General features: G+C 31.0%; 1 protein-coding gene and 1 non-coding gene across 2 annotated transcripts; one reads left to right on the top strand and one right to left on the bottom strand.

Annotated features, from left to right (window-relative positions):
• The first annotated feature begins 7,805 nt into the window (after window positions 1-7,805).
• On the top strand, window positions 7,806-9,471 carry LOC108833933 (two-pore potassium channel 3-like). The gene is made up of 2 exons (XM_057007875.1): window positions 7,806-8,482; window positions 9,051-9,471. Exons 1-2 carry the CDS (start codon window positions 7,923-7,925, stop codon window positions 9,223-9,225), a joined length of 735 nt encoding a protein of 244 aa, XP_056863855.1. The 5' UTR covers window positions 7,806-7,922; the 3' UTR covers window positions 9,226-9,471.
• Window positions 9,472-11,481: 2,010 nt separating this feature from the next.
• On the bottom strand, window positions 11,482-11,561 carry TRNAL-UAG (transfer RNA leucine (anticodon UAG)). Its single transcript has one exon. It is a non-coding gene; the product is annotated as a tRNA-Leu (tRNA).
• Between the last annotated feature and the right edge of the window lie 399 nt (window positions 11,562-11,960).

Here is an 11,960-nt window from a genome sequence, read left to right as displayed (position 1 = left end):
TTCATAAATAACCCCATTTCAAAAATGTTGGTTAAAAAAAACCCCCCATTTTAAAAATATTCACACTGTAGGTGTAACAAGCATACAATGTAAGGAGACCCTCTCTCCCACATAATGCAATTGTTTTGAGTTGGGTCTTTGTCTAAATTATTCCTCAGTAGATTTTCGTTAACAACTGATAAATAGTTAACAAATGTGGTATCATGAGAGCAATGATTTTAGTGTAGAAAAGTTTGATAAATCACGTGGTATACATAATATTAATGCTGCATTGGACACTATGGCTTGCATCAAATCACATAGATTATAGACAATTTTACTGCTGTAGTTCTCATATTTTTTTCAAAAAAATATAAGATTCCTTTATGACATATATATATATATATATTTGTGAAGTTTAACGTAGAAAAATGTTAATTAAAAAAATAAAGGAAAACAAATGGTGAGAAATAAAAGGAAATATCGGACACTATCTACATGTTCTTCTGCTTCACTCTAACACCTGTGTTGTGCCCCTTCTTTTCTTTGTCTTCTTCTCTTCTCTTTCTTCTTCAACTTGCTTCATTCACTTTCAGATTCTCTCACCAGACATAAACTCCAGATTTCCTCCTACAATGGAAATGTTCAATCTCTTTCTTTTTCTCTCTCATTCTGTCTTCTTCACGAATTGTTGACTGTACAATGTGCACTTCTCGTGACAATCTTTAGACACACCTCAAGATCGAAACTTTTTAGTTATGCCATTGCATCTTAATTATAGATTTTCTGTTTTCTACCACCTCAGTGTGTTATGTTGTCTTCCGTTTTAAATTCCACACAAAAGGTTTCATCAGTCTTAAGTCTTAACCGTATGTTCAGAAGTGTCTTAAGTCTTAAAAAGAACTTGCCGTCAAAAAAAAGAAAATCTTCGAACTTGAGGTATGTTGGTTTTTCTCACGTAGACGTGTTCTTCGAAATACACTATACACGGCAAGTTCTTTTTAAAAGGAAAGTAGTAGTTTGCATTAAAGTCATAGTTTTTGTGAGAAACATTCTCCACTTGACACATCACAAACCTTGTCAATAAACTTTTATGGTAAGTTTTTAAAAGTACTTTTCATTTAATATACAGGGGATAATCTGGTATCTCGACGAAAATAAGGTTGGATTCCTTCTAATGAAGGAAATCCAATAAAATAAACCAGAATAAACATACTGACGGAATTGACACGAGGTTATTGAAGAATGGGAGAAAGAAATTGTTAGGAAGTCGTTATAACGGACGTTGAAGAAAATGTGTCCAAAAGTCATCAATTCTGACATTTTTACTTTCGAGTTCATTTTTAAGTATATATAAGAGAAGCGTATAGAGATTCATTCAGAAAAGTTGTATCATCTTAATCTATGAACATAATTCTCTTTGGTACTAAAAGTTTGTTGTTGGAGAAGATTCTTATTAATCTGTAATTTTATACATATTGAGCTACGACTCCACGTTTTAGTAACGTTGATTCGATCATCGCGAGTCGTCGAGTCACACGAGTCATCAAGTCGCACGATTCATAACGAATCAAACTTGTGATCAGAGCTTACTATCCTCGGAATCGGTTACAGACTGATCAGAAGTGATGGCGGAGAGACGATTACAAGCGTTGGCTTAGGGAACAGTGGACACGTGACTCTGAAGCAGCGATTGCAAGTAGATTTAAGGCGATCAAGAAAGCGATTGCGATTCAAAACGAGAGATCATCGCAGTTGGATGAAAGTGTACGGGAGCTGATTGGAGCTTTCAAACGAATGTGTAATCCAAATCTATTGAACGTATGTACAAGCGGAGATGTTTATTGTCATGATGGACCACAAGGTGTGGGAGATAATCAGACTGAGATGAATTGATACAATCCTTATGGTCATCATCTCAACTACACTGGTATGACGAGGTTGACGAAGATTGAGTTTCCACGATTCAATGGGAGTATGATCAAAGAATCCCCTATATATTAAAAGAGAAGTATTACAACATTTTATGTAGGCATGTGTCATCACTACAATGCTTCTTAAAATCCTTAGAGAAATATGCTGGTCCATATAAATATATAATGAGTTGATTACTTCAAGGGACACAATTTTCTTTTTTTTTATCACATTTAGGCACTTCCCGCTGGCCAGGCACTTTGTCCTTCTCCCCCCCCTTGTATTTTGACACTTTTATCCCTTTCTCTTGGTTAAGCGATGAAAGAGCTGAGTTAGTTTTTATTATTCTTTTATTGGACCTTGTGGGGACCAAAATATAAAGAGGAAACGTGTTTGTAATTTTTTAGGGCCACAAAATCGTAAATCAGAAGGTCAATCCGACGGTTCACGTTATTGTAATTTTTTTTGAAGTTATCCCATCCTATTTTTTACTTCATTATTTTCTTATCTAATACATAGTAACATATATAACATACAAAATAAAAATGTATACTTTTTTCTCTTTGTTTTGACATCCATATATATATATATATTGATATTTTACAAAATTATAATTTGTTAAATAATTATTTTGTGGACATAAAAATGTGGATGGAGAAAACATGGACCGAAGAAATGGAGACATAGAGTGGAGAAGAGTTTTGCTTACTAAGGAAATATGGATGGAGGAATTGTGTACACGTAAATGGTGTTGAAACTCAAATTTAAACAAGGCTACGTATTAAGTGTGTGTGGATGGATATTTGTGGACAAGCATGCTTAATATTCATGTAGATATGTCCATGTGGATGGTAATATGTGGACGGTTATTTGTGGTCAAGATTACGGCCGGTGATCAACACAATTATTTGGTTTCTGCAACCAAAATTTTAAACCAAAACATCGAACCTAAATCAAAAACTTTCATGAATTTTATGGTTGTACTCTGACTTGATAGTCACAAAGGAAATTCCATCAATTTATATACGCATTCCAGCACCTAAACTACTATTATCTTGCAAACAAAGCACCAAAAGTCTAACAAACATGCAAGAAGAAAGCTGATACTAAGATAAGACACATTCATTCCTGAAAGTTGATACTAAGATAAGACAACTACTAAGATAAGACGCATTCCTAGCCTTGGTAGCATTCTGTCTCAGCTGATCAATAGCACCATCCTTGAAAGTATCCACACATACTGAGCTGGTTCGTAGTGTTTCTTCTGATGGTAATAAGCATACTTGGTACATGTTGTAGTTTTACCAGCACCTAAACATTATTAGTCAACACAAGTTTCAATACCAGTGTTGTTATCGGAGCTTAAACATACTCATAATCAGATTCTTGGTAATCTTATAATACAAACAAAGAAAAGAATCTACTAAAGTTAAAGCTTTACCTCTCTGGTATTTTCGAACTCTAGGACAAATTGATGTAGGCTGATGTGACGCCGATGGAGCTGGCTGTTGAACTGGCTCCCAATAGAAAACCTTACAACAACAAAAAACATATAATAATTGATGAAAACGCAAACAATTTACACAAGAATTGATTTCATAAGCTGTAATAGAAAACAGTTGAAGCACAATAACAAGATCGACCACACGGGCTCATAGAGTAACACAAGCTAAGAAATTAACTTACATGTTTCCTCTTCCATGGCCATCTTCAGGTCTAAGAAAGCCAGGTCCTTCCCCTTGTGCGAGACTCAAATTTAGAGGAAACATCTGGTTATGAAACAGACACATTGCAAAAACTTATTTGTTTGTGGATGTGGACATCAGAGTAACTGTTAAATTTGATTGTGGATATGGACATGAACTGGTATATGTGGATCTGTTTTTAGGACACAAATTCTTGACCCTAAAGATCAAAACTTTGAATAAGAAAACTACAAAACCCATGGACTCGAGAAACCCAGACAAATTCCAAAAAGTGGGAAGAGAAAAAACCCTAGAATTTTGTAACTGAAAAGCGGGCTCAAACAAACCCAGAAACAAACCCGACGAAAAAATCGCAATGGGGATTGAAACAGCCGATAAAGACATAAGAAAGTTAGAAACTTTGAGACGAAAATCGAAGAAATAATCAAAAAAGGTGAACGCTACAGTTTCCGAAAATCCGATATAACCTGATGAAGTAAGCGGCGGATCTGGTTCCTGAGAAGCACCAGCATTCTTCTTCGACTCCTTCTGGTTAGTCTTAGATTTCTTCTTCGCCATTCGTCGATTCGTCGATTTCTGGGCAGAAGGGGGTTAGGGTTTTGCGATTGGAGGAGAAGAGGATTGTATCGGATTTGAAAATAGAGAGAAGCAGAGAGTAAAGTGATGTTTGGGTTTGTCCGACAAAAAATAAAAAAAGAATAAAATAATAGAAACCATGGTTAGTTTGGGTTCGGTTAGTGAAGTGTGGAGTGGTCAATATGGAGGACAAGAATTATTTTAGACATGGATAATGTGCTTCCCAAGTGGGAAGTGTCTAAAGGAGTAAATTTAAAGACACAATGTGTCTTAGAAGGTAAAAAAATCATATATAATAAGGTTTTATTAAATTAACCATAAATTAATTATTTATGTTTTTCATTATTTCCTTAAATAAAATTACAGAACTGCCTAATGTAGATAAAGTATATATATGAACATTAATGATTTTCAATAATAAAAATTTGACAAAAATTAGAATAGAGTATCCTTTATCATTTTTTTTAAAAAAATTAACATATTAAAATAAATTAATAATAAAAATTTAGATTTTTCCATATGTGTTATATTTTAATTTTTAAAAATGACTATAAATTACTAAAACTATTAAAAATCTCACATTAAAATTTTTGTGACCATGGTTTAAAATTTTGGTACAACAAAATACAAATGATTAAAAAATCATATAAGTAGGAAATCTCATTTAATAAATATTAAGATTAATATATATATACATATCACTTAAATAAACTAATGGTTTAAAAATTTGTTACGACAAAATACAAATGACTACAAAATCATATAAGTAGGAAGTCTCCTTTAATAAATATTAAGAATAATATATATACATATCATTTAAATTTGACTATATACCATACAAATACATATGTATATTTTAATTTCGAAGCTTTGAACAAATCTTTTTCGATTCAAATTTTGAACAAATATTGACAACTTAATATTAAATTTTAAATTTTGAATAGAATTTTTTTTTAAAAAATATAAATTACTAAATTTATTAAACATCCCACAATTAAAATTTTGTTATCAGTAATTTAAAATTTTTGTTATAAAAAGATACAAATGATCAAAAACAATGTGAATAAAAACATTAGTTAATAGATATCAATATTAAAAATTAAATTTAATTATTTATCATATAAAGTAGAAATAATTTTTGTTTGGATTAATAAAATATATTTAGGTGTTCGCACTAATTTAATGATTAACATAATAGTTATTGAATCTTTAATTATTTAATATATATTTATTATTTATAATATGTAAAAAACATATAATATGTAAAAATAATTTATATATAATGTTTATTCTGTGTAAGACGCGGATCTTAACCTAGTAGTTCAGTAAAACTGAACAATTCTTTGTGATTGATAATACACCGGAGGAAGAAAAAGTAGAATTTGCATCAATGCATTTTGATGGAGAAGCATCAACTTGGCATCAAGATTTGATGCAAGAAGATGAAGAAGTGTTGATTTAACGAAGTTGGAGAGGTTATAAGAATAGACTCAAAGAAATATTTGAGGTGGTTCTTGATGATCCAATGGCATAGCTTAAGCCTTAAGGAGTTGAAGGAATCAAAGGGTATTGCAGAATATCATGCTAAGTTTGAAATCATACGAACAAGAATCAAAATGTCAGAAGAATACTTGACAAGTGCCTTTTTTAGCAGGTCTTAGTTTGGATACTTAAATGCATGTCATGATGTTTCATTCACAATCCAAACATCAGTGTTTGGTACTAGAGAGGTTGTATGAGGCTGCACATCCTAAGATATAAATGAAGAGTATAAAACAATATAAACTATTTTTATATACGGATAATTATCAAATCAATGAAAATTATTTTTAATTTATGATTAATTATATATCAACAAACCTAATTATTCAGTAAGGTTAATAAAAACTTGATATAACAATGTGAATTGTTTTAGATAATTATATTTATCAAATCAGTGTAATTCACTTTTAATTTATTGTTAATTGTATATTAAAAATCTAATTTTTCATTAAAAATAATATCAATATTAATCACTCTAATTTTTAATGTGAGAGTTTAAAAATAAAAAAAATATTTTACAATTTTACCCTTTAATAACCTCAGTTAAGAAAATCTAAAATGATGCATGTAATATAAAACTTAAAACTATTTTTCACCTGCTAATATATATATAATATTTTTTTTAAGAATCAGTCAGTTATTATTAGGGAAAATCGCATAAAAAATTCTCAGAGTGTCACTTACTAGCACTTTAAACCCTGAAGTTTTTTCTCTAACACTTTTAACCTTCAAAGTGGCATTTGTATCATAAAAAACCTTTTAAAATATAATTATTTAATTAATAAAATAAATAAAATAAATAAATAAATAAAATAAATAAAAAATTCAAAAATAAATAAAATCGAAAATTTTAATAAAATTCACAAAAATGAAAAATTAAATTAAAATTTTAGAAAATAAATAATTTTTTAATAAAATAAAAATAACTAAAATTTTATAATAAATAAGATTAAATTTAAATAGAGAAGAACTGTATAAAAAGTTCATAAATTTTTAAAAATAGAAAATCAAAATATATTTTTTTAATTATAAGATTTTTTTCAAAAAATATATCATATCATCGTGGACAATAACAATTTCAAATATATCACTAGTGACGATGATGGTTTCTGATTTTTATTTAACTTATGATTTTTTAATTAAATCTTACGATTTTTTTTAAATTTTCTGATTTTTATTTATTTTATTAATTAAATAATATATTTTCATAAATATTTTTTTCAATGATGATACTGGAAATTATCATTGGAGATATGACAATTATCGTCATTGTTAATGGTTATGTGAGAAACCATCATCGTCACTAGTGATATATTAGAAATTGTTATAGTCCACGATGATACGATATATTTTTTGAAAAAAAATCTTATAATTAAAAAATATATTTTTAATTTTCTATTTTTAAAAAATTGTGAACTTTTATTCAGTTCTTCTCTATTTAAATTTAATCTTATTTATTATTAAATTTTAATTATTTTTGATATTAAAATTTTAGAAAATTACTTAATTTGAAAATATTTATTTAGTTTTCTAAAATTATAATTTAATTTTTGATTTATGTTTTCATTTTATGAATTTTATTAAAATTTTCGATTTTTATTTATTTTTCAAATTTATTATTCATTTATTTATTTTATTTTATTAATTAAATAATTATTTTTGAAAAATTACCTGCTGAACAAGTCAAATTTTTGCGTTTGAGGTTTTTTATGATACAAATGTCACTTTGAGGGTTAAAAGTGTAAGTGAAAAACCTTCAAGGTTTAAAGTGCTAGTAAACCGGGGCTTCTAGCTCAGTTGGTAAAGGGTTCACAGCTGTGAGTTTCGCCACCTGGGTTCGAATCCCGGCCACTGGGGAATTAACATTTCGGCATCGCCAGGGACAGAGGACCGACATGTGGCGACACGTAACTAGTCTGGACTACTTCTGTGGGGCCAGGATACCTCTGTATAATTCAAAAAAAATAAAGTGATAGTAAGCAACACTTTGAATGATTTTTATGCGATTTTCCTGTTATTAAAATGTAAAAGTCTCGGTCTTTATTTTTGGTGAAAGTCTCAGTCTTCTTCTACCCGATCAAATGTTTTTTTTATTTTTTTGAACTGATACCCGATCAAATGTTGATATAACCCTCCAAGGATCAATGCATTGCTGACAAAAAAACAGATCAATACTCAAGTAACCTCCCAAAATCTATCAAAGTGATGGCCAACGACGGAAGTGACAGTAACGTCACTAACCCTTTACTCCAACCGGAGCACAATGACGTCGCGGTTCCGATGCCAATGACGCCATCTGAATTCAAAGACCGTTTAATCTTCGGACCATATAATCCCTCTTCCTTTGCCGACGTTCTCTCTGAAAACCTATCACCGCCATCCTCCCCTATAACCATAAACCCTAGATCGACCCGTCGAAGATTTGTCCGGTCTAAATCAGCTCCTTCTGTGGCTGCAATAGTCAACGACCAACCTCGACCCGAATATCACAAGAGATCTTTATCTGTTGCTCTGCTTATTGTGTATCTCGCAGTTATGTCGGTTGCTACGGTTGTGTATGGAAAACAGGCCTTAAAGACATTACCGGATTGGCTTCTTGCTTCGATTTGGGTGTTTGTGTCTACTTTAGCTGTCGCTCTAGCGTTTCTCTATTTGGCTGAAGCAATAAGAGATAAGAGGAGAAGAGAGTGGCAGAACAGAGTCCTTGCCCACATGTCTATCAGTGATTTCTTTGCTGCAGATATCGAAAACACTGGCTACCTGAGGTATCATTATAATTCAATTTCTGTGATTAGATATCACTTTTGATGCATGCCTTTTGAATTCACGTTTGATGTTACTTCCAAAGTTTCATCTTTGTTCATGTTCTTTTTTTTTGACTAATCTTTGTTCATGTTCTTGAAATCATTAGATTCGGATACTCTTGAATCTTTTTTCGTAGAATTAGAAACTATGATTTATTATCGTGTTATGCTTTAATAAGTTACATAGAAAGTTGTATATATACACAACACTTGAACCTATCTAAACTAAAAATAGAATTTACCCAAATTTGATGATATATATGTTAAATATTTTTCTCGTAATATAATTTATATAATATTCTTGGACTTAGGTTGAATAGATTTTACGTGCTTCACTTTATAACAGGAGATTAAGTTTCATGATATTTGGTCCACAAAATACAAATCTTGCGTATTATTATTTTTTGTTTGAATACAGTAGTTGTGTTCTCCGGTTTATGCATGTTTTTTGATGAACTCGAGCAAACTTGAATCACATTTAAAGATATTGTTTTCTGAGACATCCTGGAAATTCATTTTCTATTTGCAGTATATCGGAGTACGTTATATACAAACTGACGCAGATTGGGGAAATATCCGTTGAAGACATTAAACGGATCAGTGATCAGTTTGACAAGATTGACCGAGCTAATAGTGGAAAGATTACTCTTGCAGATATTATAGGATCCAGCACCGACGATTTATCCACTGCGACTTCGGCGTAGGAACCCACATTACGACATGATTTAAGATGACGTGACTGCTGTTTCCGATCTAACTGAGCCGGTTTGAATTATGATTTGTCTTTGGTATTTTTCTTATAGCAGAAAGTATTCTCGCGCCAAGCTGACTATGAGAAAGGAGGAGTTTGCTGGAGGATGAAGAAGTTTGACGTCTGTGTCTTTTATGTGTGTATTCATTGAACGAGATTTTCTGTTTGGTTTTGGAGTTAATATTTTTTTTCAAGAGTGTATTTGGTTTTTCTTCAAGAATTAAATTTTATGTTTAATCACTTCATTTATGCTCCATTATTCATATTTTTGCTTTGCATTTTTTTAAGTATTTTTTTGCAATTAAAAGAGACTTGTCAATCGCATTGAGTAACTCTCAGAAATTTAGCGGAAAAACCAGTCATTTAGGTTAGTTTTGCAATTGATTTTTAACCTAGACGACTTACAGGTTAGTCGTTCAATTTTGTTTGATAAAAAAAATGTAAGTTGTCTAGAAAAAACGGATTAGTTTTGTATTTGACCGAAATGTGTCAGAAATTTAACTTTTTTTTGGACGACTTACAAGTTAGTCGTCTAGTAGAAAATTAAAGAAATAATATTCTATTTTTTCTAGACGACTAACTTGTAAGTTGTCAGTAGAAAATTAAAAAAATAATATTCCATTTTTTCTAGACGACTAACTTGTAAGTCGTCTAAGGTTAATTTTGCAATTGAAATATTAAACAAAAAAATATATTTTTTAAATGACTTACATGTTAGTAGTCTCGAGATTTTTACCTAGACGACTAATTTGTAAGTCGTCCAAGATTAGCAATGTTTGACTAGAATCTCGGAATAAAACCCTTGACGACTTACAAGTTAGTCGTCTAGGTAAAAAACTCGAGACGACTAACGTTTAAGTCGTCTAGAAATTTTGTTTTTTTTTGTTTAATATTTCAATTGCAAAACTAACCTGAGACGATTTACAAGTTAGTTGTCTAGAAAATATAAAATATTATTTTTTAAAATTTTCTACTGGACGACTAACCTGTAAGTCGTCCAAGAAAAGTCAAATTTCTGACACATTCCGATCAAATGCAAAGCTAACATGTTTTCTCTTAGACGACTAACCTGTAAGTCGTCTCAATTTTTTTTATCAAACAAAGTTGGACGACTAAGCTGTAAGTCGTCTAAAAAAAATTAAAAGTCAAATGCAAAACTAACCTCTGCATTGACCAGACGACTTCCAGGTAAATCGTCTACAGCCAGATGACTTCCAGGTAAGTCGTCTACAACCAGACGACTTCCACGAAAAGATTTGGAAAAAATCTCGATTTCATAGTTTTAACTAGTGAGATAACTTGTTTAGCACACATAAATCTTCTCCAAACACTCATAATCTCAAACAAAAGTGATCCACCAAGAATCGCAAGCTTCAATGGCTTTATGAACCATAAAAAAAATTAGAATTAAAATCTTGGGATTTTTGGATGGATATGGAGAGAAAGTGAAAGAGATGCTTTTTTAGTTGATAAAAATTGAGAAAGAAGAAATGTAAATTGATTTGAGGTTCATTAAGGCTCTAAATGGCGACCAAAAGAATGAGTAGGAATGGGTAATTCCTCTTCATTCCTCAAATTTTACATCATTCATGTGGAATATTATTTTCCTAATGTTCCTTCTCATTCCTTTTAATTTAATGAATTATAGAGTAAAAGTATTCCTTATAAAATCTGGCAAGGAACAAGAAAGAATAAGTATTCCTATTATTTTGTTCCTCTACATTCCATTTCTCTTTGTTCCTATTATTCTTTTTGTGGTCACCAGTTAGAGCCTAAGAGTTTCAAATTGGTTGTTCATGGTGGTTGATGTATTGATGGTAATGATAATCTCGTAAATAAATAAAGATGATGAGGTTGAGAGAGTAAAAATATCATTTTCAAAAAAAAAAAACTAATAGCATTTTCGTAAATAGAAAGTAAAAAAAAATCGTTAATAAAGTTAACAACGATTTTAGTCTTAGGATTTTAGTATATTGTATATTGCTAGTATGTTTAATTAAATAATAATAAAAACACATTGGTTATGAATTCGATTTAATTTGGTTCAGTTTAATCGGTTTCGGTTAGGTTGGTTCGGGTTGGAAAAATCTTAAACCTAACTATTTGATAATAGACATTGATTTGGTTCGAATTGGTTTCGGTTCAACCGGTTCGGTTTGATCGGTTCGGTTCGGTTTTTCTGCCCATCCCTAGTTGGAAAAAAAAATGTTGACAGCTGTGGGATTTGAACCCACGCCCTTTCGGACCAGAGCCTAAATCTGGCGCCTTAGACCACTCGGCCAAACTATCAATTTGTTTGATAAATATCATCCTGTAAATAATACTATAAAACAATTTAAAAATTATTCTATTTTGATTTATTTTTGTATTTTGGATGTAACTGATTTTGGCTGCAAATTTTGGGGAAAACTATTATAAGGGTGAAGTTTTTAGATTTCATTCACATTGGGTTATTATGCGTTCAAGAGGATCATGCAGATGGTCCAGCCATGTCTACAATCTTTCAGATGCTCAGCAATACTTCAATTAGTCCGCATGTTCCTTTTTCTTCAGGGACAGATCAAAGCCGAACCCATCAGCCTAGAAACTGCTGCCAGCTGCCTTGTCTGTCTACTAGCAAGTCTTTGGCTTGTTCGGTCGATGATACAGCGATCACGAGGGTTACTCGTTGAAATAAAGGATAATGAT

The sequence above is a fragment of the Raphanus sativus genome, chromosome 4 (genome assembly GCF_000801105.2).
Source record: "Raphanus sativus cultivar WK10039 chromosome 4, ASM80110v3, whole genome shotgun sequence".
NCBI classification, from domain to species: Eukaryota; Viridiplantae; Streptophyta; class Magnoliopsida; order Brassicales; family Brassicaceae; genus Raphanus; species Raphanus sativus.
Note: the sequence above shows the minus strand (reverse complement) of the source record. Positions and strands in the feature narration are given on the sequence as shown.

Bases quoted from the DNA above. Each gene is read 5' to 3' on its own strand.
- LOC108833933 (XM_057007875.1), top strand. From the start codon at position 7,923: ATGGCCAACGACGGAAGTGACAGTAACGTCACTAACCCTTTACTCCAA. The intron at 8,483-9,050 runs GTATCATTATAA...TTCTATTTGCAG, and splicing joins GAAAACACTGGCTACCTGAG to TATATCGGAGTACGTTATAT.